The sequence below is a fragment of the Podarcis pityusensis genome (genome assembly GCF_964106645.2).
Source record: "Podarcis pityusensis genome assembly, chromosome: 4".
Classification (NCBI taxonomy): domain Eukaryota; kingdom Metazoa; phylum Chordata; class Lepidosauria; order Squamata; family Lacertidae; genus Podarcis; species Podarcis pityusensis.
In genome coordinates this window covers 75,170,415-75,193,355 of record NC_138027.1, presented here as the reverse complement: position 1 = coordinate 75,193,355, position 22,941 = coordinate 75,170,415, and the positions used below count along the sequence as shown (strand labels likewise).

General features: G+C 39.8%; 1 protein-coding gene across 5 annotated transcripts in view; it reads left to right on the top strand.

Moving 5' to 3' along the window:
• Nucleotides 1–22,892, top strand: part of TSGA10 (testis specific 10) — a 44,525-nt gene extending 21,633 nt beyond the window's left edge. For 2 of the 5 annotated variants that reach the window (XM_081003822.1, XM_081003823.1), the window contains exons 9-20: nt 616–767; nt 1,192–1,307; nt 3,243–3,397; nt 4,378–4,433; nt 4,704–4,872; nt 7,011–7,121; nt 8,636–8,821; nt 9,828–10,037; nt 14,363–14,565; nt 15,281–15,385; nt 16,759–16,893; nt 17,630–17,779. In XM_081003822.1, the coding sequence (XP_080859948.1) occupies nt 616–767; nt 1,192–1,307; nt 3,243–3,397; nt 4,378–4,433; nt 4,704–4,872; nt 7,011–7,121; nt 8,636–8,821; nt 9,828–10,037; nt 14,363–14,565; nt 15,281–15,385; nt 16,759–16,893; nt 17,630–17,759 (1,728 nt within the window). In that variant the 3' untranslated portion in view covers nt 17,760–17,779. Of the gene's footprint in view, nt 1–615; nt 768–1,191; nt 1,308–3,242; nt 3,398–4,377; nt 4,434–4,703; nt 4,873–7,010; nt 7,122–8,635; nt 8,822–9,827; nt 10,038–12,916; nt 13,119–14,362; nt 14,566–15,280; nt 15,386–16,758; nt 16,894–17,176; nt 17,595–17,629; nt 17,780–19,922 lie in introns of those variants that run through there. The other 3 variants (XM_081003824.1, XM_081003825.1, XR_013985827.1) reach the window with 3 other exon arrangements.
• The last annotated feature ends 49 nt before the right edge of the window (nt 22,893–22,941 follow it).

Below are 22,941 nucleotides of genomic sequence, written 5' to 3'. Positions count from 1 at the left end.
GGAGGGGGGCTCTGCTGCGTCATCCAAGTCTTTTCTCTGGCTTGGCAGTCGATAGCAGACCCCCACAGTAAGGTCACTGTTTTTTCTTTCTGTTACAATCTTTACCCATATACTCTCAGTCTGCTTTCCATGTTCCAAGTCATGGATTTCTTCACAGGTATACACATCCTTTACATATAATGCTACTCTTCCTCCCTTCCTGCTTGGTCTATTCCTTTAAAACAGGTTACACCCCTCAGTTTCTACATTCCAAGTCATGGGTTTCATCCCACCAGGTTTCAATAATGCCTACCAGGTCATACTTGCAATCCTGAATTAAAAGCTCCAATTCATCTTGCTTGTCTCCCATACTCTGTGCATTTGTGTGAAGACAACTTCTTTGGAGGCTTTTAAGCAGAGGTTGGATGGTCGTCGGTCATGGATGCTTTAGCTGAGATTCCTGCATTGCAAGGGGTTGGACTCGATGACCCTTGGGTTCCTTCCAACTCTACGATTCTATAATTCTATAAAAAGTCTGAAAAGACAACATAAATAATTCCTAGGTAAAAGCATATGTTAATTGAAGTAGTTGGATGTTATATAAAGTAATAATTCCTTGTCACTTTAATGTCTCAGCTTGACAATGAGCGATTAGATCAAACATCAAAGATGGCTTTAATGAAGGAGACAATCGAGTCTCTAGAAATGGAGATGAAAATATTGGCAAAAAGAGCAGTAGATTTTGAAAGTGAGCTAAGCAGGCAAAAAGCAACTAATGCTTCACTGAGGTAACTGAAATATGTGTTGAATCAAATATTTTATGTTTCAAAGTTTGTGTCTGTTGACTGGCTATAATTTTAAGTTTTTGAGATACGAAGTAGACTTATTAATGGGATATAAATAATAATGTAGTTTAAAAGGATGGTGATATACTGTATGTTCTACTTTGGCAATAGCTTCTCTTTAGTTAAGTTGGCTTATTTCATACACTAATTCTAAATTACCTGATACCTGATTTGCACTGACTTCTCTTTGAAGAGTTCCGTAGCTTGTGCTTAGCTTTTATTAACTGTTAATTACGCGTTCACAAAATCCCCTTGCTCTATAGTCACTAGCTATTAATTAGTTGCCATTTATCATGAGATCCCTTTTAGTGTTAGTGCAAAGTTTGTGTGAAAAGATAAATTTAAATTGCCCTTTGTTAATTTTTAGCATTATGAATGAAAAAATGGAGCATAACATTGCAGAGGCCCAACGACAACTCTCAAAGAAAAAATATGAATTACAGCTCATTCAAGATAAAATTACGTGTCTAGATGAAAAAAATGGTAAGTTTCAAATGCCAACCTTTGAGTCATTTTTAAAATATATTTTATACAGGATTATTTATTGGACCATTGCAATGTGATTTTATGTGGGTCTACCCTTGAAGCTGGTGCAGAATTATGCAGCCTGGTTATCAGGTGCTGGCTATTGACAAAATATAACACCCATATTGTGATAGTTGCATTTGGCTAGCAGTATGCTACCAAACTATCTTCAAAGTCTTACTATTAAGTATATTAAGCCTAAACACCTGCGGCTTAAAATCTTACCTTACTCCTTATACCCCTGCCTGACTTTTGCAACCTGCCTCTGAGAAATGTCTGATGGTGCCTGATAGTGTCAGACTATCCTTAAGAAGAATTGTGCATTTGGCACTTGGGTTATGAAACTCTACCTAGTAAAATCAAGTTGGCATTGTTTGTAATTAGCTGAAAGTGCCAAATTAAGACTTGGTTATTTCAGCAAGCCTATTTATGAAAACAATTTCCTGTTTTTATAACCTTGTTGAGTGACTCATATTTGTAATCCGGCATTTCTGTTTCTTGAATGTATTCTGCTTGATTTCATTTGTTATGTCATTTTAGTTTTAATTGTGATTCTGCAGACCACATTTTTATGAGTTTTGGGCATAGAAATGAATTATTAATAACAATGACTGGGGCCAGAGACTGGCAAGTCTACAAGTCAACTAATCCATATGGATGATATTTTACATCTATTTTGTGCCAAGTTTCTGCCTAAGTTCTGTGATTATTTAGTCAGGAATATCTGTTTCTATGACTTTAGTACCAGTGAATATGTACTTTTTTATATAGGAAGTATCTGAATAATAAATAATATTTAATATTTAAATCAGTGATTTAAATTTGCTGCTTTGCTCACCGAGGTCATGATTGAAATCTCCTTGATCCAAGCACTTTATATTACTGTGAAAACAGTAACAAAACTGCATCCCACAAGCCTTAGGCACAGAGAGGTGTATTTTGCATAGAAAAGGGGTAGCCAATGAGGTGCCCTCCATATAATTTTGGACTATGATTTCCCATAAGCCATGGTCACCATGGCAGTGGTCAGGAATGATGGAAATTTTAGTCTTACAAAAACTGGAACATACCTCATTGGCTACCCACAGCCTGTGTCATTACAAGAATGTGACGCAAAGTATAGAGCCCCAAAATGCTGCTACAGAAAAGTTCAATTTTCTTGGCTACTTGGGCCAAGTTTGACAATTAAGGACACATCCATGTGATGGTGTTTGTGCTGTATTTATATAAAGTTATTTAGAAGCATTTGAAAATTATTGGAAAATATGGCAATAATAGTGCTACACATGTATAGTGGATTTTAAGTGTTATATTCTGTGGCAAGTGGTGAGTAACTAGACCAGTTTCCCCCATTGTTCACTTCCTCCCCAGGCCTGGGCATGAGAGGTGAGGGAGGTTCAGTGCTATCATTGTGGATAGAATGAGCACGATAGATTTTTTAAAAATCGCACTATATGTAACTTAGCAATGTCAGGTTGTCTTGTGATTAACTCTTCTTTTTGTGAATGGTCACTTTTACTAAGGAAATTGTGACTGTCCATTGTATTTCATTTTCTTCTGACCTCATTATTTCCAGTTTCTCCCCGCCTCCCCGCCCCCAATCATGTACATACACCAACAACTCAGGATAAAATGAAGTGGACTGTACTCCACAAAATCTTATGCTGCAATAAATTGTTGGCCTTTAAGATGTCACAAGACTGTTCATTGTTTTTTTCTGCAAGACTATCTTAGCTAAAAGTTTGCAGTTTGGCCAGAATGTAGGGGGAGTGGAACTTGTACATGCATAATAAATATTTGTATGCTCATCAGAGTTGTTGCTTGATCACAGCCTATTTACCAAAGGTTATTTTAAATTGATAAAATAATGAAATTTTATTATAATATTTCCAGAAAAGCTTTCAAAACAAAATCTTGTTCAACAAGAAGATATTTGTACACTCAATGACACAATAACTGAACTTGATACAGAAAAGGATTCTTTACATGAGCTTCTGGAAGAGAAAGCAGATAAAGTTGCCTCCCTTGAAGAAAGCTTGGCCCTTAAAGTAAGTTTGATATGTAAATGTTTAGATATTTAAGATTCATCACATTTAGAATTTTTTTGTGCTTGTGCAGGAAGGAGACTTCATATTTGGCATGTAGCTTTTGAAAGTACACATTACAGGCATATTGGACAAAGTAAATGATACAAGCATGAGTTGTGCTAGTGATGGAAAATTGACATTTCTGTGGATTATTTTTGAGTAATTCTGTTTTAATATGCAAATACGTGGATTAGTAGGGTTAAAACATTCTGCTTATTCAAATTGGTGCTTTTTAGATTTAGTTTAAACATACACCTTTCAATACTACTAATAATTTGATTATGACTTTTAAGTATACAGTTTCAAATATAGAATGAGGAACTTTACTACCATTTAGAAAACTGTTAAAATGCTATAATTTTTTTGCAAATAACTTTCTACCCTGTACATGCTGTTTGTAGGTCTTGCAGTCAGAGACTCTGTAACCACTATGTTGTATATGTTGAGATTCTAATAGCAACTTTAGGGGGCATTTTGATTGAGGAAACCATGTCACGTGAAAGGGTTAATCCCACCCCCTTCCAGCACCACAGTTCAGAGATTTCTGAGACTTTTGCTGCAAAGTTTGCATGTGCCATGATATTAAATCTCTACTATATTTATTTTGCTGTTCTGGCAGCCTAACATTGCAATCAAATGCATGTCTACTTAGAACTAAGCCCCACTGAGCTCAATGAGACTTATTCCCAAGCAAGTGTGTATAGGATTGCAGTCAAAATGTTAAAAACCTGTGGAGTGCAAGCTTATGTACAATTACTCAGAAGTAAATCCTGCTCTGTTCATTGGAGTTTACTTTCATATAAGGATGATTAGAATTGCAGCCTTAATCTTATAAAATATTACTGAACAAAAGAAACTGACATGAAAAAACAAACTATTTCCTGTTTTGTTCATCTCTTTTTTACTAACTGAGGAAAAATACATTTTTATTTATTTTCAAGGAAAAGACCATTTCAGATTTGAAGTGCCTACTTTCTGATATGGAGAAATCAACAAAGTAAGACATAAACTCTGGATTTTGTTCTTTCTTTTAAAGTTATTTTTACTTAACTTGAACTATTCTGTTAGAATTAACAGATATAAATTAATCTATTCTGTATTTATAATATTAGACATATTCAATATTTTAAAAATGTTTTATTAAATAAACATAATTATTGGTATACTTCTATCTAAAAACATTTGATGAAGGGACATTTTCATGCCCTTGTTTTGCAATAACATTTTTATGTAAAATGTATTTTGCATTTTATAATTTACTGCCCAGGCATTCTACTGAAGCACTCTGTAGGTGTGAACAGGATATTACCAAACTACATCAGCTTTTGGATGAATCTAATAATGAACTTGCTCAGACTAGCGAAGAGAAAGAAGGATTAATTCGGGAGAATGATAATCTACAAAAACAGCTTTATAGCTTTAAGGAGGAGAATCAGGTATATGTTGGCAGATTTGAATACAACTCATATTTACCTTTCCACTATTAACCAGGAACTGTTTTGTAACTAACTAGGGAGGACAGGAGTGCCTGGTGTGCTCTGGTCCATGGGGGTCACGAAGAGACTAAACGACTAACCAACAGCAGGGAGGATATTGTTCCACACTGTCCTCAATCTCTGAGCAGTGCAAGATTCTAGGGCAGGGGTGTCAAACTCAAATTCATCAGGGGCCGCATCAGCAGTTTGGTCACCCTCAAAGGGCCGGTTGTATCTGTAGGACTATGTGTCCACTCTTTATTATCATAAATTATTGTCACTGCATTCAATTATTACTGTTTTTTGTAATAATGTAAGTAATAACTTACAGTACAGGAGAGAAGGGTTCAGGCAGCCGTTGGATCTGTCACATCACAGGATGGCATGCGCTCAATGTAAAAACAAGTGGAGGTTTCCTGAATGCATGTAAAGTGGAGGTTTCCTGTGTAGAACGGCCGGCGCCGCTAGAGGGCAGACGTTCTCTGGCTTGTAGGCTGCCACGCATGCGCTGAAGAGGCGGCTTTCTTGTGTAAAAAAAAAAAAAAAAAGCGAGAATAAAAGGTGAAGGCTGGCGGCCGGCGGCAGCTACACGGGCCACATGACGAGGTCTGGCGGGCCGGATTCGGCCCGCGAGCCTTGTGTTTGACACCCGTGTTCTAGGGAGTTCCAGGGTTTGTGTTTCTTTTAAGAAAATTAGGCACAGGTGTCTTTATGATATATGGTTTGTTTACAGATATATACAACCTGAGCCTATGATGGAGGGGTTCCCAGCATCACTCTGGGTCTTGCTTCCTCCATAGGCACAGCCCTGGATTCAAACGAGCATCAGCCATGGTGCCCTCTGCCTCTGTCTCCAGCTCGCTGCTTTACTACCACATTACATCACAGCCCTAACTCCACACTTCTTCTTGCTTTAGCTTTTGAGCAGGGGTTACAACCATTTGTCATTCCACACAGAGTCCCTTTGATCCTCTATAGTCTTTGAATCCCCGCGACGGGGTGAGCTCCCATTGCTTGATCCCAGCTGCTGCCAACCTAGCAGTTCGAAAGCACATCAAAGTGCAAGTAGATATATAGGTACCGCTCTGGCGGGAAGGTAAACGGCGTTTCTGTGTGCTGCTCTGGTTTCGCCAGAAGCGGCTTAGTCATGCTGGCCACATGACCTGGAAAAACTGTCTGCAGACAAATGTAGGCTCCCTTGGCCAGTAAAGTGAGATGAGCGCCGCAACCCCAGAGTTGTTCGTGACTGGACTTAATGGTCAGGGGTCCTTTACCTTTCTTTTAGTCTTCTTAATAGCCTATCACCCCAGGTGATTTCCTCACAAGGAAGTTAGCCTAGCTTAATTAGCCCTTAGCATTTTACTTAATTTAAGGATTAGCAGAGACTAGCAGGCAGTTTAATTTACAGGGTCTGGCTTAATACACTGTGGCTTAATACACACAGGTCTTGCACTCAGTTTTAACACTCCAAAACACTGATTAAATTCTAATACCTGGACCCTGGAATTTAGGGTGTCTAGTATCCACAAACTCATAACACTATGTTCTCTGGAGGTGGTTAACATGTCATCATATGGGTTATGCTGCTCTCTTGCTGCTGAAGACAGGAAACACAGACTGGTCTTTATCTGTTGGTCACACCCCCATCATCTCAGTCAGTTTCTTGTCTTCTCCATGGACATGTGGGGGAGGGCAGCCCACCCATGAGCAAGGTGCTCAGGTGGTAGGTGCCTGCCTCATAGAGCAGTAGATCCCAGTGTAGAGTTTTATTCCCCCCTTGTTGCTGACATGGACCTTCACTCACCTCTTCTTCCCTGCCAGGGAGGAGGGCATCATTTTGTGGTTCTCCTCAGATGCCAAAATATCTTGGGCCAGCCCTGTTGTGCACACATGTGTGTTGCTTCAGGCTTGTTCTGCTAACTCTAAATTTTATTTAGAATTTTGTTTCATCTTGAAGGTTCGTATTTCTCCTTTTATATATAGGAATGCATCTTTAATTGTAACACTTTACGACACCTAATCCTACTTCTAAAATGTAGTCAAACCTGAAAAGAGTATGAAATGCTTGCCTAAAACAATGTTTCACATTTCTTTGACAGATTCTGCATCACAAACTCAGTGAATGTCAGAATGAACTTGATAATCTGAAGGCGAAAACTGAAGATTGGCATACAGATATTTCCAGACTGAAGAGCATGCTGAAATCTAAAGTAAATGTATACTTTGAAAAGCTGCAAGTTTTCTAAACCATGCAATGTCTAATGGGGTGCTTCCTGTCAAGGAGAATATTCCTATGTCTACATTCTAATGATTTGAAAGGTTTTACTGAGCCTTCAGAGAGTGCTGTGCAAAATGCTGCAGGAGAGCTGACAGTTTTGTTGGGTCATTCACAGTGACCCTTGTAAAGCATTCTGCAAGATATCAAGACCCTTGCAAAGCCCTATGCAAAATACTATGTTGCTGAGCAATTTGCAAGGGCCCTGCAAAGCACTCCTCCTGAGGCAAAAAAGGGTTGTTTGATGTCATTGTGACATCAGGGTATTGTTAGGTAGGCTACCCCAACCAGATGTCATTTGCCCGCAAGGGGTGGGGGAGATAACAAATTTGCCCATTAGACCATTCACCACCCCTGCTCTAAAAAATGATTCCACTCAGCCAGTACTGGGAAACTACATTACTTTTATAGTCTATGTTCCATGGATTGCAAAAGCTTTGCAGCCATACTAGCTTTTGATTAAGATCTCAAATAGGTCAAAAGTTTGTAGAAGGAAGGAGAAGCTTTCCATCAGCATTAATCTGTACTGACACGTGTGCAAAAGGCAAAAAGAATTTGATAATCCCAGTAGAAGAAGGCATGCAAGGTCAACACACATCTGAGCTGCCTTACTGTTATTTAAGGCCTCAATTCAAAATGCATTGCATGCTGAAAAATGCTTGCATGCAGTTTCAAAATTCATGAGACTATTTTTTTGTATTTTTACTAAACACAAAAGTTTACTGAGGCATTTCCTCATCTGCTTTGATTTTCTTGCAGCAGATCTTACAGAGGAAGGAGCTGCAGTGGTATACTTGGAACAACATCAGAGCCCTTCCCCTTCCCCACTATACAGCTGGTGCTTGCCCATCTGTCTTGTTCCCTTCCCCTTCCCAAATTGGTCATGGGTATGTTGTACAAGTTGAGCAGTACCTGTATGGCAGGTCCATCTTTCTACAGTGAAGTTCAGATGTCCACTAGTCCTGCAAACCCACCATACAACTGGACTGAAGTGAATATAGTTTACTAAGGGCCAGTTCACTTTTTTTCATCCATTTATATTGTAAAGTGTAGCAGTAGAGAGCCATGTGCTCTCTTTCCAATTGTCTAACAATATGGGGTGTACGCAACCAGTTCCCATGACCTTTCACTCAAAAAAGTTGTGGAAGGATTGCAGCATTCAGGTGATTATATATACAAATGATAGAATATATGCACTGTAACACAGGTTGTGTTTTCTATGCTCTAGGACAGGGGTAGCCAATGTGGTGCCCTCCAGATGTTTTTGACTAGAACTCCCATGATCACTGGGTGTTACCTATGCTGCTGGGAGTTGTAATCGAATACATCTGTTGGACACCACTATGGCTCCTGCTCTGTGGTTATGCAAGCTAATTTTCTGTCCCACTATGCATGGCATATGTAAACTGGCCTCAAATTTCAAAAATGAAACCAAATTTTGAATTTCAGGAAAAGGAGAATCAAGATCTTTTGGATAACTACCATAGGGCCAATGAGCAAGCAGAAAAGTGGGAATCCAAGTTCCAACAAATGGAAGCAAATTGTAGCTCTGTCCAACTGGAGCTCCTCAGTGCAGAATCTGAGAGCCGCAGACTAAAAGAACGAACAGAGGCTCTTGAAACAGAGATTGGGCACGTAAGTTGGAAAAGCCTCAGCAATCCATTTTTACAATTTCATTTTCATTTAATAGCTGGGCAGTAGAGCTTTTTCATTTCCATTCAGCACTTTCGCCCTTGTTCTTCATCTCCATTGGGAGTGTTAAGGGATAAAGTTTATTGTGAGACATATGTCTCAGTTATGTGGGCTACAATAGGTACTTTCAGAAAGCACATTTGTTGTAAAGGGAAGAGGTCTTCCACTCACCATCATTCACTGACCCTATTTGCACACCATGCTAAACCAAATCATGGCTTAGTGTGGCCAAGCAAATGTGGGTTCCCAGAGAGATCACAGCCACTTTGCTTCTCCTCCAGTTCTGCTTCCACCATATTGCTTTAAGCTAAACCACAGATCACCAGTTGATGGCAATAGCTACCATTGACCTTACTTAGATTGTTGCACATTCTGACCTTTTTGAGACTGTTTGGGATAAGTATGTGGTGTGAGCCCTTGTTTTTCTGTAAATGTATGAATTCTACACTTTTACCAAGCTGAGAGTTCAGTATTCTAAGTACCAATATTCCAGGTACCATTATGTATCTTAAGATGGTTCCTGTACACAATGTGGTTGGTAAGAAATAATATGTATGTTTTTGTTTTCTAAAGTTAATAATTCTATCTTCTCCCCACCCCCAGCTCTGAAATCTGATTTTGCAGCCAAAAATCAAAATTTTGAAGATTAGACACTTTTATTTTAATTCAGTTATTTTAATCCAATTATTTTAATAATTGATATAAATGAAATGTAGCTGCATCTAGTGTTTCCTGGTTTGTTCACAAGATATTTATTTTACATTCTGCTTACAGTTAACAATTTTATTTTAAATTCACTTCAGAAACTCTTAGAAGTTATGTATTCAAAAAAGATAAGGTATCATTATTTAACTAAAACTGTAATTGATCTTCCCTAAAGTTATTAGGCATTGTTCTGGTACATTTCTATCAAAATGTTAATTGTCTTCATCAACACATGTTTTCACAGCAATTAGCAGCCGAAAAAGCCCACAAGTCACAGATTTCTACATTAGGTAAGTCTCTTTTGAAAATGGAGGAGGAACTCCATGACGTGCAACTGGAGAAAGTTTCTGTACTGTCAGAGTTGGCATCTACTCGGGAACTCTGCATAAAATTGGACACTAGCAAAGAGTTATTAGCCCGGCAACTAAGCAACACAACACAGGAAGTAGAACGGGTAAGTATAATCTAATCTACACATTGTTTAGAGCAAACAGGAAAGGCAGAAAACATAAGTTGGAATGCCTTTTAATATCATCTTGAATGAAATTCTCACAATACAGCAACCTTTATGTTATGTACGTTTGCATAAATACAAACATAAGAAGAGCCCTGCTGGATTACACCAAAGGCCCTTCTGATACAGCATCCTGTTCTCCCAATGGCCAAACTAGAAGCCTATGAAAGGCCCCTAAGCAGGACCTGAATGCAACAGCTCTTTCCCCACTTAAGAATCCCAGCAACTGGCATTCAGAGGCATATTGCCTCCAATAGCGGTGGAAGACTATAGGAGCCATTGATTGTCTTATCTGCCATGAATTTGTCTAATCCTCTTTTAAAGTGATCCAGATTTGTGGCCATCATAGTTTAACTGTGAAGTAAGTTTAATAATAACAATAATTAATCATATTTTTTATATCCCTGCCCATCTGGCTGGGTTTCTCCAGCCACACTGGGCGGCTTCCAGCACATACTGTATAAAAACATAAAACGTCAAACATTAAAAACTTCCTGATACAAAGCTCCCTTCAGATATCTTCTAAAAGTTGTGTAGTTCTTTATCTTTTTGACATCTGATGGGAGGATATTCCACAGGGAGATCACCGCTGCTGAGAAAGCCCTCCACCTTGTGGGGTCCCCAGTTCCAGGGGTTCCTGGTTTTATATGTTTTTATGTATACATGTACAGTGGTACCTTGGGATAGGAACTTAATTTGTTCCGGAGGTCCGTTCTTAACCTGAAACTGTTCTTAACCTGAAGCACCATTTTAGCTAATGGGGCCTCCCGCTGCCGTGGCGCCGCAGGGGCACGATTTCTGTTCTCATCCTGAAGCAAAGTTCTTAACCTGAGATACTATTTCTGGGTTAGCGGAGTCTGTAACCTGAAGCATCTGTAACCTGAAGCGTATGTAACCCAAGGTACCACTGTACTGTAGACTGTTGTAACTGAACCTTAGCATAAGATGCAAGTTACCTGTATATCAACATCAACAGTGTTCTCCTTTGTCTATTTTTGGTACAAGACTTCAATATCTGAGTAAAAAAGGGGTTGGGGTGAGCTGTGAGTGCGTGGGTCAGGTGTAAAGGGAGAAGGCATTGGATAAGTTGAGGGAGAGTTGGCGCATGGAGCGAGCAGCCCCATCTATAATATCACCATCCATTTTTCCTAGGGATTCACGCAGGAGGCATCCAGAAAACAGTGACTTTATTTTCCCCGCCAACTTCCCTAAGAAGGCAGAGTTACATGGTACCAAAATGACTGCATAAGCCAGCTCCTTAGATTACACCTCCAGTTCCTTCCCTCCCTAGTACTTCAAAGCTCCTGCTTCTTATTTTCTTACATTTACCTTGGCTCCTTGTTCCTTTTTTTACTTTCTCTTTATGAATTTGGTCAGTTTTCTTTCTCCTCTCTCTTATTCTCCCCCCAGGGTTTTTCCTATGGGGGGAAGGGGAAGTGAGCTCTTAGAAGAGACAACCCATGTCCTGGCTAACAAAAGAAAAAAGGCCAGCTATCACTCCCTCAGATCTACTTGCCACCAAGCCACCTGCAGTAGAAGAAGCTAGTACCTTTCTCTGGAGCACTTACAGCCACAATTCTGATTTCTAACCTGGCTTTTCCAGTGCTGTCTAGGCTAAGGTGCCTATTGATGAGGGAGAGTGCTGGGGAGCAATGGAGTTTGGCTGGGATTTTAGCCAGCCCGTTAAGTCTTTTGATGCTTTCCCTTTAGGCTGGGATAAGTTTCAGTGTTTCTTCTATCAGCTAAAGCTTTGCCAGGGTAGCAGTTTTTGGCAGGAAAATGGCAGCCACTTAAAATTAGGTTTTATGCATGAAACCTCCACTCCACCATCTTGGATAGAGAATTTGATAGCCCTCCTTTCATCTGGCCAGTAGAGGGCAGAATCCCTCCCCCTTCAACCTAGACCTTCTGGACTTGGTGTGCTTTTACAAACTGGCCACTTGGCTCCCACTCATTTGACAACCTCCCTCATCCAGGCAATGGTGCTCCTTCATTCCCTCCTAAAGGCCCGACTAGCTCTTCTCAGCTCAGCAGCTTCTTACTCAATAATGCGGCCCTTTACCATCACTACTTAGGCCTGGCTAGCACGTCTGGGTTCAGCAGCCGTCCACCCAACACAGCCTTTTTCTTCTTCTAGTCTGGCTGTTAGGATCAAAGGCTTATTAAGGGTCCATCTCCAGATATGCCTCACTCTCCCCTTGTACAACTGCTCAGAGATATTATTGAGGCTTACATCAATCAGCATTTTGCTGTAGCCCTACATCCATCTTGCTCTGGGAAAAGGGACAAATTTTAAGTCACCATACCTCAAATTTGTTTGCTTCCCCTTCCGAGGATTTAAGCCATTCTGAAAAGACTTTAAAAGTCTAAAAAGACTTTTTTGCATGGCTACAATTGTAAGAAATTGAACAAATATCTGCATTGCATTTTTTGGTGTTCCTCAGAGGAATCATTGGAGGTCTTGTCTGACCTGCAAACTCTTCAGGACAGCTGGTGGCTAAACATGCCAGGAGGGGTCCTGGATCCTGTATTTCCCCTGGGTTAGTGTCACTTCTTCATCATAGGACCTCTCCCCAGGGCAACCAATCCTCTGATCTCTCCCTGATTTGGCTTAGCTTAGGTAAGTAATACTGTTTTCTGGGTGCCTCCTGGATGCATCGCTGGGAACAGAATGTTGGTCACTTTCCAGTTCTTTCATGGGGTGTGCAGGAGGCATCCAGACGCACCCTTTGTCAGGTGACTGAGTATGGGCCTGGGCTCCAGCATCTAATTTGTGCCATGTCTATTTGGAGGGGTTACTTTTTACTTTTCTTTTCTAGGCTCTCTTTATTTTGCTCACAAGTGCTTCTCTGATGGCTCTTTCTCCAACTCGAATATGGTTGAAACTGGAGATGGAGTCTTAGGAGTTGAATGATGCAATCGTTTTGGTATCATGTGACCCCACCTGTCCTAGGGCAGCGGGTAGTATTAATCCACAGTTTACTGGATTCCCCCTGCATGCCCCCAGAAAGAATGTTCATGGTAAGTGACCAACATTCCATTCTATGCATCATGTAGATTACTTGGCATAGATGCATGCCAAGTTTCTACGGTGATAAATGCACACCAGAACTTTCTGAAATGGCACTTTTAACCCTCTGTCAACAAGTGGAAATCAAATGTACCCTGATAAAACTGGGGGGAAATGTAATTTTTTTTTGGTCAGTTTTCCACAATTCCATGTTCAAGTCAGTTCTCAACTATGTCAATGTGCAAATTGCCATGTGGTGTTTCAGGTCTCCTCTCCTTCATTTAATTAAAAATAAATGTTTTTACTCTCAGTGCCAAGTCTACTCCTGTTAGAATGACAGGGGTTTTTTTTAAGCACTTAAGATGCTTGGAAGTGACCACAAAGTGGAAAAACAGTATTATTTTTCCATAATCAACTAATCAGTCACTTCTGTTAACATCACCACAAAAAGTATCAGGGGTCAGAAGTGCTCCTCATTTTTTGCAAAAATTATTTATTACCCTGATTTTTAAAAATATTTTTCCAGTTAGAACCTTGTCTGTGAATCTTGGTGCCCACCCCACATCGTAGTTATCATTTTTGTGCAAAACTTACAGATCTGGCTTTGGGGGCTACTGCAACCCCAATGGCATCTGCAAATCTTTGTAAGAAACCAGCGCACTCACCTCAATTGGTGGTAAGACTTAATGGCAACTCTCAGTCAAAGACCTGTGCCTGGAATATGAATGAACTCTGAATATGCATATCCTGCCCCATCTGTATGCCCTATGTGCAGAATAATATTTCTCACTGAAGACCATCTCCTTATCTAGCATGTAAGAAAACATTCAGGCAGACTCTGCTCTCATGGAGCTTTGTATGTAAATTGGGGCTCTGCAGAGCTTCAGATTATGCCCTCTAAAGTTTAACTGGGGCATACAGTTATATAATTCTCTATTCAGGAGTGGGAAAGAGAAGAAAATCAATACAACCTAGCCAGAGTTAAACATATTTAAGCCACACTGATTTAAGTGTATGAAAATAAAATGGGAGCTAAAAGTACTTAAAAATATGTTCGTTTTTGTACCATATTTTTGAATTGACAGATAGGGAATTGCAGTTACTGACTATTAGGTGCATATTTTACATCTAGGAAGATGATATGGGGAAGAAGAGTGCTAATGGAATTTAGTTTACAATTTGAAGTGTAATTCATCAGTTTCTAATATATTGCATATTAGGGAAAATGAAGAAATTTAACCTTTTTGGCTTTCAGCTGCAAAATGAATGGGAATCATCTCACTCTGAAACCGAACTCCTCAAAAAACAACTCACTAATGAAAGAATTTCAATTAAAAACCTAGAAACATTGTTAGCATCCAACCGTGAAAAGGAATATCAATCTCAGATGATAAGCCAAGAAAAAGATTCTGAAATTCAGCTTCTTAAAGAGCAGCTTTCGCTGGCTGAAAACAAGATGTAAGTTAGTAACTGGTAGAAACAACACAGTTCTTCTAGATTTGAAACCACTATATTAATTTTGTTAGTATGCCCATCTTTCTACTAAGTGGGAAAGATTCTTTGGTGATAAAGAAAGAGAGCACTGATAGGGAGTAGTAGCCACCTACACAAGGAATTCTTGGAAAAGAAGGCAGCCTGAAAAATGGAAGAAAATTATTTTTGTGATTGGAGCAGGTTGCAAGTTATAAAATTTCCCCTCCCTCCCAAATCCTGGACTAATCATGATTCTACCCCCATTGCCCTGTGAAAGTAACTGCTGTTTGTGTGATTAGGAAATCGGCACAGAAAGTGTTACAAACATTTGTGCATGCTTTTTGTTTATATGTCTAGGTGTGGATATATTTCTGTTCAGTGTTGTTTGAAATTTTAAGCACTGAATATATTCAATTCCTTTTGAGAGCCGAAATATCCCATAATTTTTTTGTTTTGTTTTTACCCTTCTCCAACTTGTTTTTTATACTGAATACACTGAACGCTATTCTTGAAAAGCTAATTGTATTGGGGTTTATGGTCAAACATGAGAGCGAATCCATTGAAATCATTGAGACTTGGTTATGATTACTCTGTGGGTCTACTTTATACTTGTTTAAGTCTGAATTCAACCCATTGTTTATTTTACAGTATTTGAATAATTGCATCCATTCAGTTCAAATGATACTTTTGTCTGTTATAGTGCTACCCAGAGTCGAGATTTTTCACAGCTCAAAAATACAGTAACTCAATTGGAGTCTGAGTTAGATATCACCAAAAGGCAGCTGGGTACAGAACGCTTTGAAAGGCAAGTGTATGATCACATATTTAGTCTTCTGTTATTTTTCCAAATAAGATCACATGCAATCATGCTAATTTAAAAAGAGCCATGTACATATTTTCTAAAAGCATCTTAGCAGTAATCTTATATTCACTGGAACTAAAGCTGTAATTGAAAGCATATTTATTAGGGAGCCTAGGGCTTGCCAATCGGAAGGTCAGCGGTTCGAATCCCTGCGACAGGGTGAGCTCCCGTTGCTCGGTCCCAGCTCCTGCCAACCTATCAGTTCGAAAGCACATCAAAGTGCAAGTAGATAAATAGGTACTATTCTGGCGGGAAGGTAAACAGCGTTTCCGTGCGTTGCTTTGGTTTTGCCAGAAGCGGCTTAGTCATGCTGGCTACATGACCCGGAAAAACTGTCTGCGGACAAACGTCGGCTCCCTCGGCCAGTAAAGCGAGATGAGCGTCGCAACCCCGGAGTCGTTCACTACTGGACTTAACTATCAGGGGTCCTTTAACCTTACCTACGGTCCCTTTAATGGCCTACTGCACTGTGTTCCAGAATAAGCTTGCAGCAAACATATGTATCGTTTTGCATTTTAAAAGGTCCACTGACTTAAATCACCTCAATGCAGGAAATGTGATAGATGCAAAGTGGACAAAAAAATCCTAAAGTTTGGCCAACTAACATTTCCTTCCTAATCCTGGAACAGATGAAGCTCTCTACATCATCAGATTGAGGAGTGATAGGATGGCAGCCTGTCTGCATTGCCAGCCAGTGCTAAATCCTTCCCATTCACCTCTTGAGTGAACATGCCTAGACCTGCATGTAGGCCCACTTGAACAGAGCTTCAGTTTGCCAGTGTGGTGAATGGTTACCCAAATGGACAATTAGAGAAGATGAGGTGATATTTGAGGACAGACCACAACTCAGCGGTAGAGCATGTGTTTGAATGTAGAAGGTCCTAGAGAACGCAGAGAGCCACTGCCAGAGTAGACAGTACTAAGCTAGATGGACAGAATAATTTTAACTGATATAAAGTAGTTTTCTATTTTTCTACACAGGTGGCAACCATTTTAGGCGTGTCCAATTGATGTGCAATTGCTAGAGCACGGGTCTTTTTGGACCCAGAAGAGGGCATAACAGGGGCAGGGGCACCTATGCGCACTCCGTCGATGCACACGGAGGCTGGGAACGGAACCCCGGTACAAAATGGTCGCCATCTGTACTTTTACACCCAAAGCCTGTGCTGGCCTTCCTCCTGGCTTTGTGGAACGATCTGTCTCATTCCCCATCTTTCAGCGTTATAGTCTGTCTGAAGAACAATCTTGGTGAGAATCTTTACCTTTTAGCTTGTTGTATTTACCCCATCTTCAGATAAATTACCCTTTTGTTTTAGAGAGCGTGCTGTCCAAGAGCTTCGCCGCCAGAGTCTGGGAGCTCCATACCAATTAACTTCTACAATAAGGACATCATCACCTGAACGTTCTCGGCACCGGTCTTCTGACAAGTCTCTGGACAGATCTTCGGAATGGTGAGAACATTACTTCACTTAGTAGTGATATGAGATCTTAGCTCTGAAATAATGCGCTTTTTATTCTGTTTATATGTCCTGCACAGTTGTAGAGTTCAGGAACAAATTTGTTTGGGCATCAATATAAAGTCTTTTCTCCTCACTCATAAGATAATGATTGTATTCCCATGAACAAAGGCCACACACACCCCAGAAACCATGCTCTTGTTCATTATAGATGTTTCAAAGAAGTGTTTAGAAGTAAAATGGGAATGAGTGATACTTCCTCACTCTTGACTTCCAGATCACCCGAGGGTGGAGATGCTAACTTTTCCTGTGGGGAGATAAGTATTCTGTTTTTCCCAAGTTCTGTACTGTCATCACTGATGTTTTCAGACAGTAACTGTTACTGATTTGTAGATCACCCTTGCTATGTCTACATTCATTCTTGAACCTTTGCTTCCAGGATGATTGAGCATGACTACCGTTGCCCCTTTCCTTAGTTCATGATGTGTTGGTTGTTAAGCATGCAGTAGGCCTGAGATGAGGAGTAGTGTAATGGTTGTTGATATCATAAAGGCACTGATGCCTCGTTACACCTGGGAAAGGTCATTTTCTTTCCCTGTGCAGTTCATAAGGGGTAAAAGCATTTGCAGTGTTCCCTACTATGTGAAACATTGGAGGTTCCCCCAAAAGTCTTCTCCCTTCCCCTCCTCCTCAGTTTTTTGACAGTATCTTTCCCATTCATATCAACTAGTCAGCTCAAGAGAGGAAGGCAGACGGATGAACTCGCAGATGTGTGTGACGTTAGTACGGAAGATACCCTAGAAGATAAAATCTGTTTGAAATGTCTTTCTTTGGGGATACAGCATTATACATATGAATAAAAGTGTTTATACAATCTAAAGTGCACATGGTTTCAATCCTTCATTTTTCACTAACAAGTCTCCCCACCGGTGTAATTTCGGTGTACATGAATCCAAGCCACCTCTACTTTAATCACATTGTCTTACACACCTTATTTAATTTTACTCTGTAAAATTAATCACCACTACTGTTCTTTTGTGGGTCATATGATGGCTACAGGGAAAAACAAGTCCATGTAAACTGCACAGCCTGTGTAGAACTTACTATGTAAACTTCATCCTCAAGTTAGTAGGGATCAGTGTATAATAGCCAGTTGCCATGGTAGCCTTTTGAGCAGTTGAGATTGGCTGTCTGTGCCAAAGCTTCCTTATCACATTTGTGCACAAAATTCCTGTTAATGTATTTTCACATTAGATGTGTATGTTTAAATAAAAGCAGCACTGTGCTCTTATAGAATATTTAACAAGATGCCTCACTGTTCCTACTCTGTACCTAACCTTTAGCAGAAAAATTGTCTGTGCACATACTATAGGCCAGGGTAAGGGGTTATCTTACCAGATGAGTAGAGTTGGTTCTCTTTAACATACCATACTAAAGAACTGCAAGGAAAAAAAGGCCATTTTAGAATTTGTATAAAACCAGAAATATATACAGTAGCATTAACTCCATTCATATTACTGTATTTTTTGCCCTATAGGATGCACTTTTCCCCCTCCAAAAATGAAGGGGAAATCTGGGTGTGTCCTATGGGGCGAATGCAGGCTTTCGCTGAACCCTGGAGAGCGAGAGGGGTCGGTGCGCACCAACCCCTCTCGCTTTCCAGGCTTCAGGAAGACATCCGCAGCCTAGGCAGCCCTGCAGGAGTTCCCGCAGGGCTGTCTAGGCTGCAAATAGCAGCCTGCTTCCCGGAGCGCCGGGCGCTCTGAAAGCAGAGCGCCTGGCGCTTCGGGAACACATCCGCAGCGTGGGGAGACCTGCAGGAGTTCCCGCAGGGCTGTCTAGGCTGCGGATAGCAGCCTGCTTCCCGGAGCGCCAGGCACGCTGAAAGCAGAGCGCCCGGCGCTTCGGGAACGCATCCACAGCCTAGGCAGCCCTGCGGGAGGTCCCGCAGGGCTGTCTAGGCTGCGGATAGCATCCTGCCGCCCGGCGCGAGGGGCGCCCTGAAGCAGAGCACCCCTCGCGCTGGGCAGACATCCGCAGCGTGGGGAGCCCTGCAGGAGCGCCCGGCGCTTCGGGAACGCATCCACAGCCTAGGCAGCCCTGCGGGAGGTCCCGCAGGGCTGTCTAGGCTGCGGATAGCAGCCTGACGCCCGGCGCGAGGGGCGCCCTGAAGCAGAGCGCCCCTCGCGCCAGGCAGACATCGGCCAGCCCCACGAGCTCGGGGGACAGCAGGGAGGCGCAGCGCCGCCATCCCGCTGTTCCTCGACCTGGTTCAGTTTCCCCGACCTGGTTTTGGGGGGGAAATAAAGGGGAAAATTTTTTCCTTTATTTCCCCCCCAAAAAACTAGGTGCGTCCTATGGGATGGAGTGTCCTATGGGACGAAAAATACAGTATATATAAAGCAGGAGATGGGGGTCTTAACACACCAGTAAATTTCTTGGGAGTGAGGAACTCAACATTCCTCCATAGGGTTCCTCACACTTCACTAACTATCCCAGACACTTTTCTGTTGGTCCTGATACTGAAAGTGAGTCAGGAACACAGAAAAGTGGCTGGAGTAACAGTTTACTTGAATGATTATCTTACCCTATATGTGCCCACTCGAATATTTCATATTTTCTATTGAATATTTTGAATCATTTTATGTAAACTGTTTAAAGGTTGGCAAATTAAACAGTATATAAATATTGTTAAATATACATTTGGGTTTGTGGGGATTGTTTTGTCAGAGCTTATTTTGATGATAAGTGAAGGACCAGGCTGAGAACTACAATATACGAAAAGTTCTTGTGAGATAATTTAAACAAATGAAGAAGTGAGCAATGAAAGAGGCTAGGTTTTGTAAGGGAATTGAGTTATAAATGCATGGTGATTTTTAGCATGATTGTTTTTTAAAAATAGTTTATTAAGGGCCTTATAATTGAAACCAAGGAAAATAACTTACACATATTACTTGATTTGAGGGGCAACTGCCATTACGTACTGGATAATGCTAAACACCACAATTTTCCATCTTTTATAGGGATTCTATTTTGAAGAACTTCTAACTGAAGAAGATAATGAAAAAAAAGTCTGATATCTATTATAGAAATGCAAATTCCAAATTGAACTCAGGGTTTGCTAAAACGATTGTTTTAATCCAATTGATGGTGGATAAGGTTCAAAATACTTCTTAAAAGAAGGAGTGTGCACGCACAAATATTTTATTTTAGCCACTGGAATATAAGTTTTAATATGCTGTTTTATGCAACCAATATCCACTCTTAGTACATGAAACTGAAAAGAAATGTGAAGATGACTTCAGCTGCGTGCTGTCAAAGAAACATTATTAATGAACCTATCAATGTAAAGATGAAAACAGAAAACAGTTTATCCTTTCTTTTATCTGTTGTAGCTTGATTGTATGCCGGCTATGTTATGAAACATTTTTACTTCAGGAGGAAAGACATTTTAAAGATGAATTATATTTAATATATGTGGTTTAATTTTGAATACAAATCTGATGTTAAATTAATTAGTGCTTGGATCCTAACTTCCATTCTGTGAACAGCATTCACATTCACTGAACAGAGCTCTACAACCTCCTTACAGAAAATCTGGTTCTGGAGATTGCGGGACCCTTAGGAAATGGGTCAGATATAGTATGGCAGGGCTGCAGATGGAGGGGGAGTTTATGGAAATCACACTCATCCCTTGTGTGAAGAGAAAAGTAACTTAGGATTCAGTCCAAAGTATCAAGAAGCAATTTGTTTTTAAAGTTAAACAAACAACCGTCTACTTATAGAAATAATAGTGTCAGCTCCTATTTCATATATATCCATTAACAGCGATGTGCTGGCTCTGCAGCTATATAACCCATTCTAAGCATTAAGTATTTTGAGGAGACAGCAGGTCTTCATCAGGCTGTAACTGGGTAACCTGTTTAAATTCTGAATAATGTCACAGTGTCTAAGAAAGTGTATTTGTAATGGCCATTAAATATATCATTTGTAAATAATAAAAACCCCATTAACACTTGTTTTAATTTGCAGTTGACAAAAATGCATACTGACAATAACACATATTCAGCTATGAAAATTACATTATTTAAAGTACAGACATTGTAAATGTTATTTAACACTATAAAACATTCATTTAATAAGAATTGTTCCAATTTTTCCTTATTAGAAGCCACTTGTTTTATTATAATGAAACACAATTCCTTATTCAGTGCATCTGAAAAAGATAGTTTTCAGTAGTCCTTTCTTTTGTATATTAAGCCAATTTCTAATTATGTTTCATCTAAGTGCTTGCTTGTTTTTTGAGATGATGGACATAAAATGATTAAGCCCTTTACAGTATTGTTTCCATCTCCAAAAGCTTTACAGAACTTTAAATCCTAAAAATGTATTGAAACCTCCCTCACCCCATCATTTTAAAGCTACATATGCAAGTATGTGTAACAAGATGGATTTATAAACTTTATATAGAAATATATTAATTCTGAAAAACTTCCCCAGCAGCTTTATTATTCAACACATTTCATTCCTTCCTACCAGTTACGACTCAGGGGAAAGTCAAATTTTAATTTTAATTGTAAAATGTTCCTTGCAAGCACATAACAAAGAAAAATTAAAGCTGGTGTTTATAGAATTGTAAGGGCATGCCCAAAGATTCCAGTTTGACCCCTCAATTCAAAAACCTATCTTTGTAGTACCACTTAAGCAACAAAATTGCTTTATCATAGTGCTTTTGAGATTCCTTCTGACTTTACTAAAATATTACCTTTCTAGACCCTATAGGTTTCCTGCTTCTGTGCAACTGATCTTACTTTGTAATATGTGAAACTGAATCCTTGTTCTAAAATTGTCATCACTTTAAAGGGGAAAGGAAAAGGAAGAGCCAAAAGATATCAAATAACTCCTTTCTAGAGAGGTAACAATTCTCACTCTTCTTATAATCCTTTGGGTGAAGAACCAGTGAACTGAGAATTCATCATTCCTTGCTAATCTTAGTGATGATGTTTTCATTTATCAGTCTTCTCGCAATCCAAAAAGGAAACAGATGTGTCGTTGTATTCAAATCAGTGCTGAACCAATGGTTTCCTCCACTTCTGTTATTCTGAGCATTATATTACTTGCCTTTGCTTAATTCTCTGAATGTTGTAAGAATGACATTTATTCTATAAGATAAATTCATAAAATTTGGACACTGTTTGTAACAGACTTCATTGTATATACCTGTGCAAATGAATGCGTGAATCAAACCTAAGGTAAGATTCTTTGTTATCAAAACTTCTCTCACCACTTTTTTTATCAGCATAAAGGTGCCAGGTTTGACACTAAATATGGGGAAAAAACCTTTTTCTAAGAGTCAATATTTACAAGGCAGAATATACAAAGGTCAATATGAGCAACTTGCAAGTATATGTATGACCAAGGTGTTAATTGCTATAATCCCCTCCCCACAAACTAACTTCTCCCAATACTTCTTTGGCACTGAAAGAAGTGAATCAGATAGCATGTGTGTGCATACAAGAAAACTTGATTTCTGTATAACTCTGTTTTTATTTAGTGTAATTACATTGGCATTTAAGTGCAACTAGTTCCCCCCCTCAAAAAGGTAGAAAAGTTTGCTGATCAGTATGGCATGATGACAACGACATTGTCTTTGGAGTCTTCCTATGAAATAATAAATTCAATGTAATACTGGCCTGGTTCACACATAACAGGAAACCATGGTTTCTTACCATATGAACAAGCTGCAGTAAGCCTTGGACTTAAGTGCTACTCCTCTCTCAATATATTTTCAGATTCTGATTTGTTCTCACTGACAAGTTTAAACAAACCACTTACCCAACTTTGGACAAAACGAGGCTAGAGAAGCTGCACAATTCTATGGGATAACTCATGGTTAATTCAGTATTACCTGTAAATCAGACCATGGGTCTTTTTCGGCAGGTTTACAATTCCCTGGTTTCTTTTAAAACAAATAAATAAATTGTACAACTCCCCAGTGTTGTTGTTTTAATTGGTGGGGAAAAGCTTTCTTGTTGAGTTCAC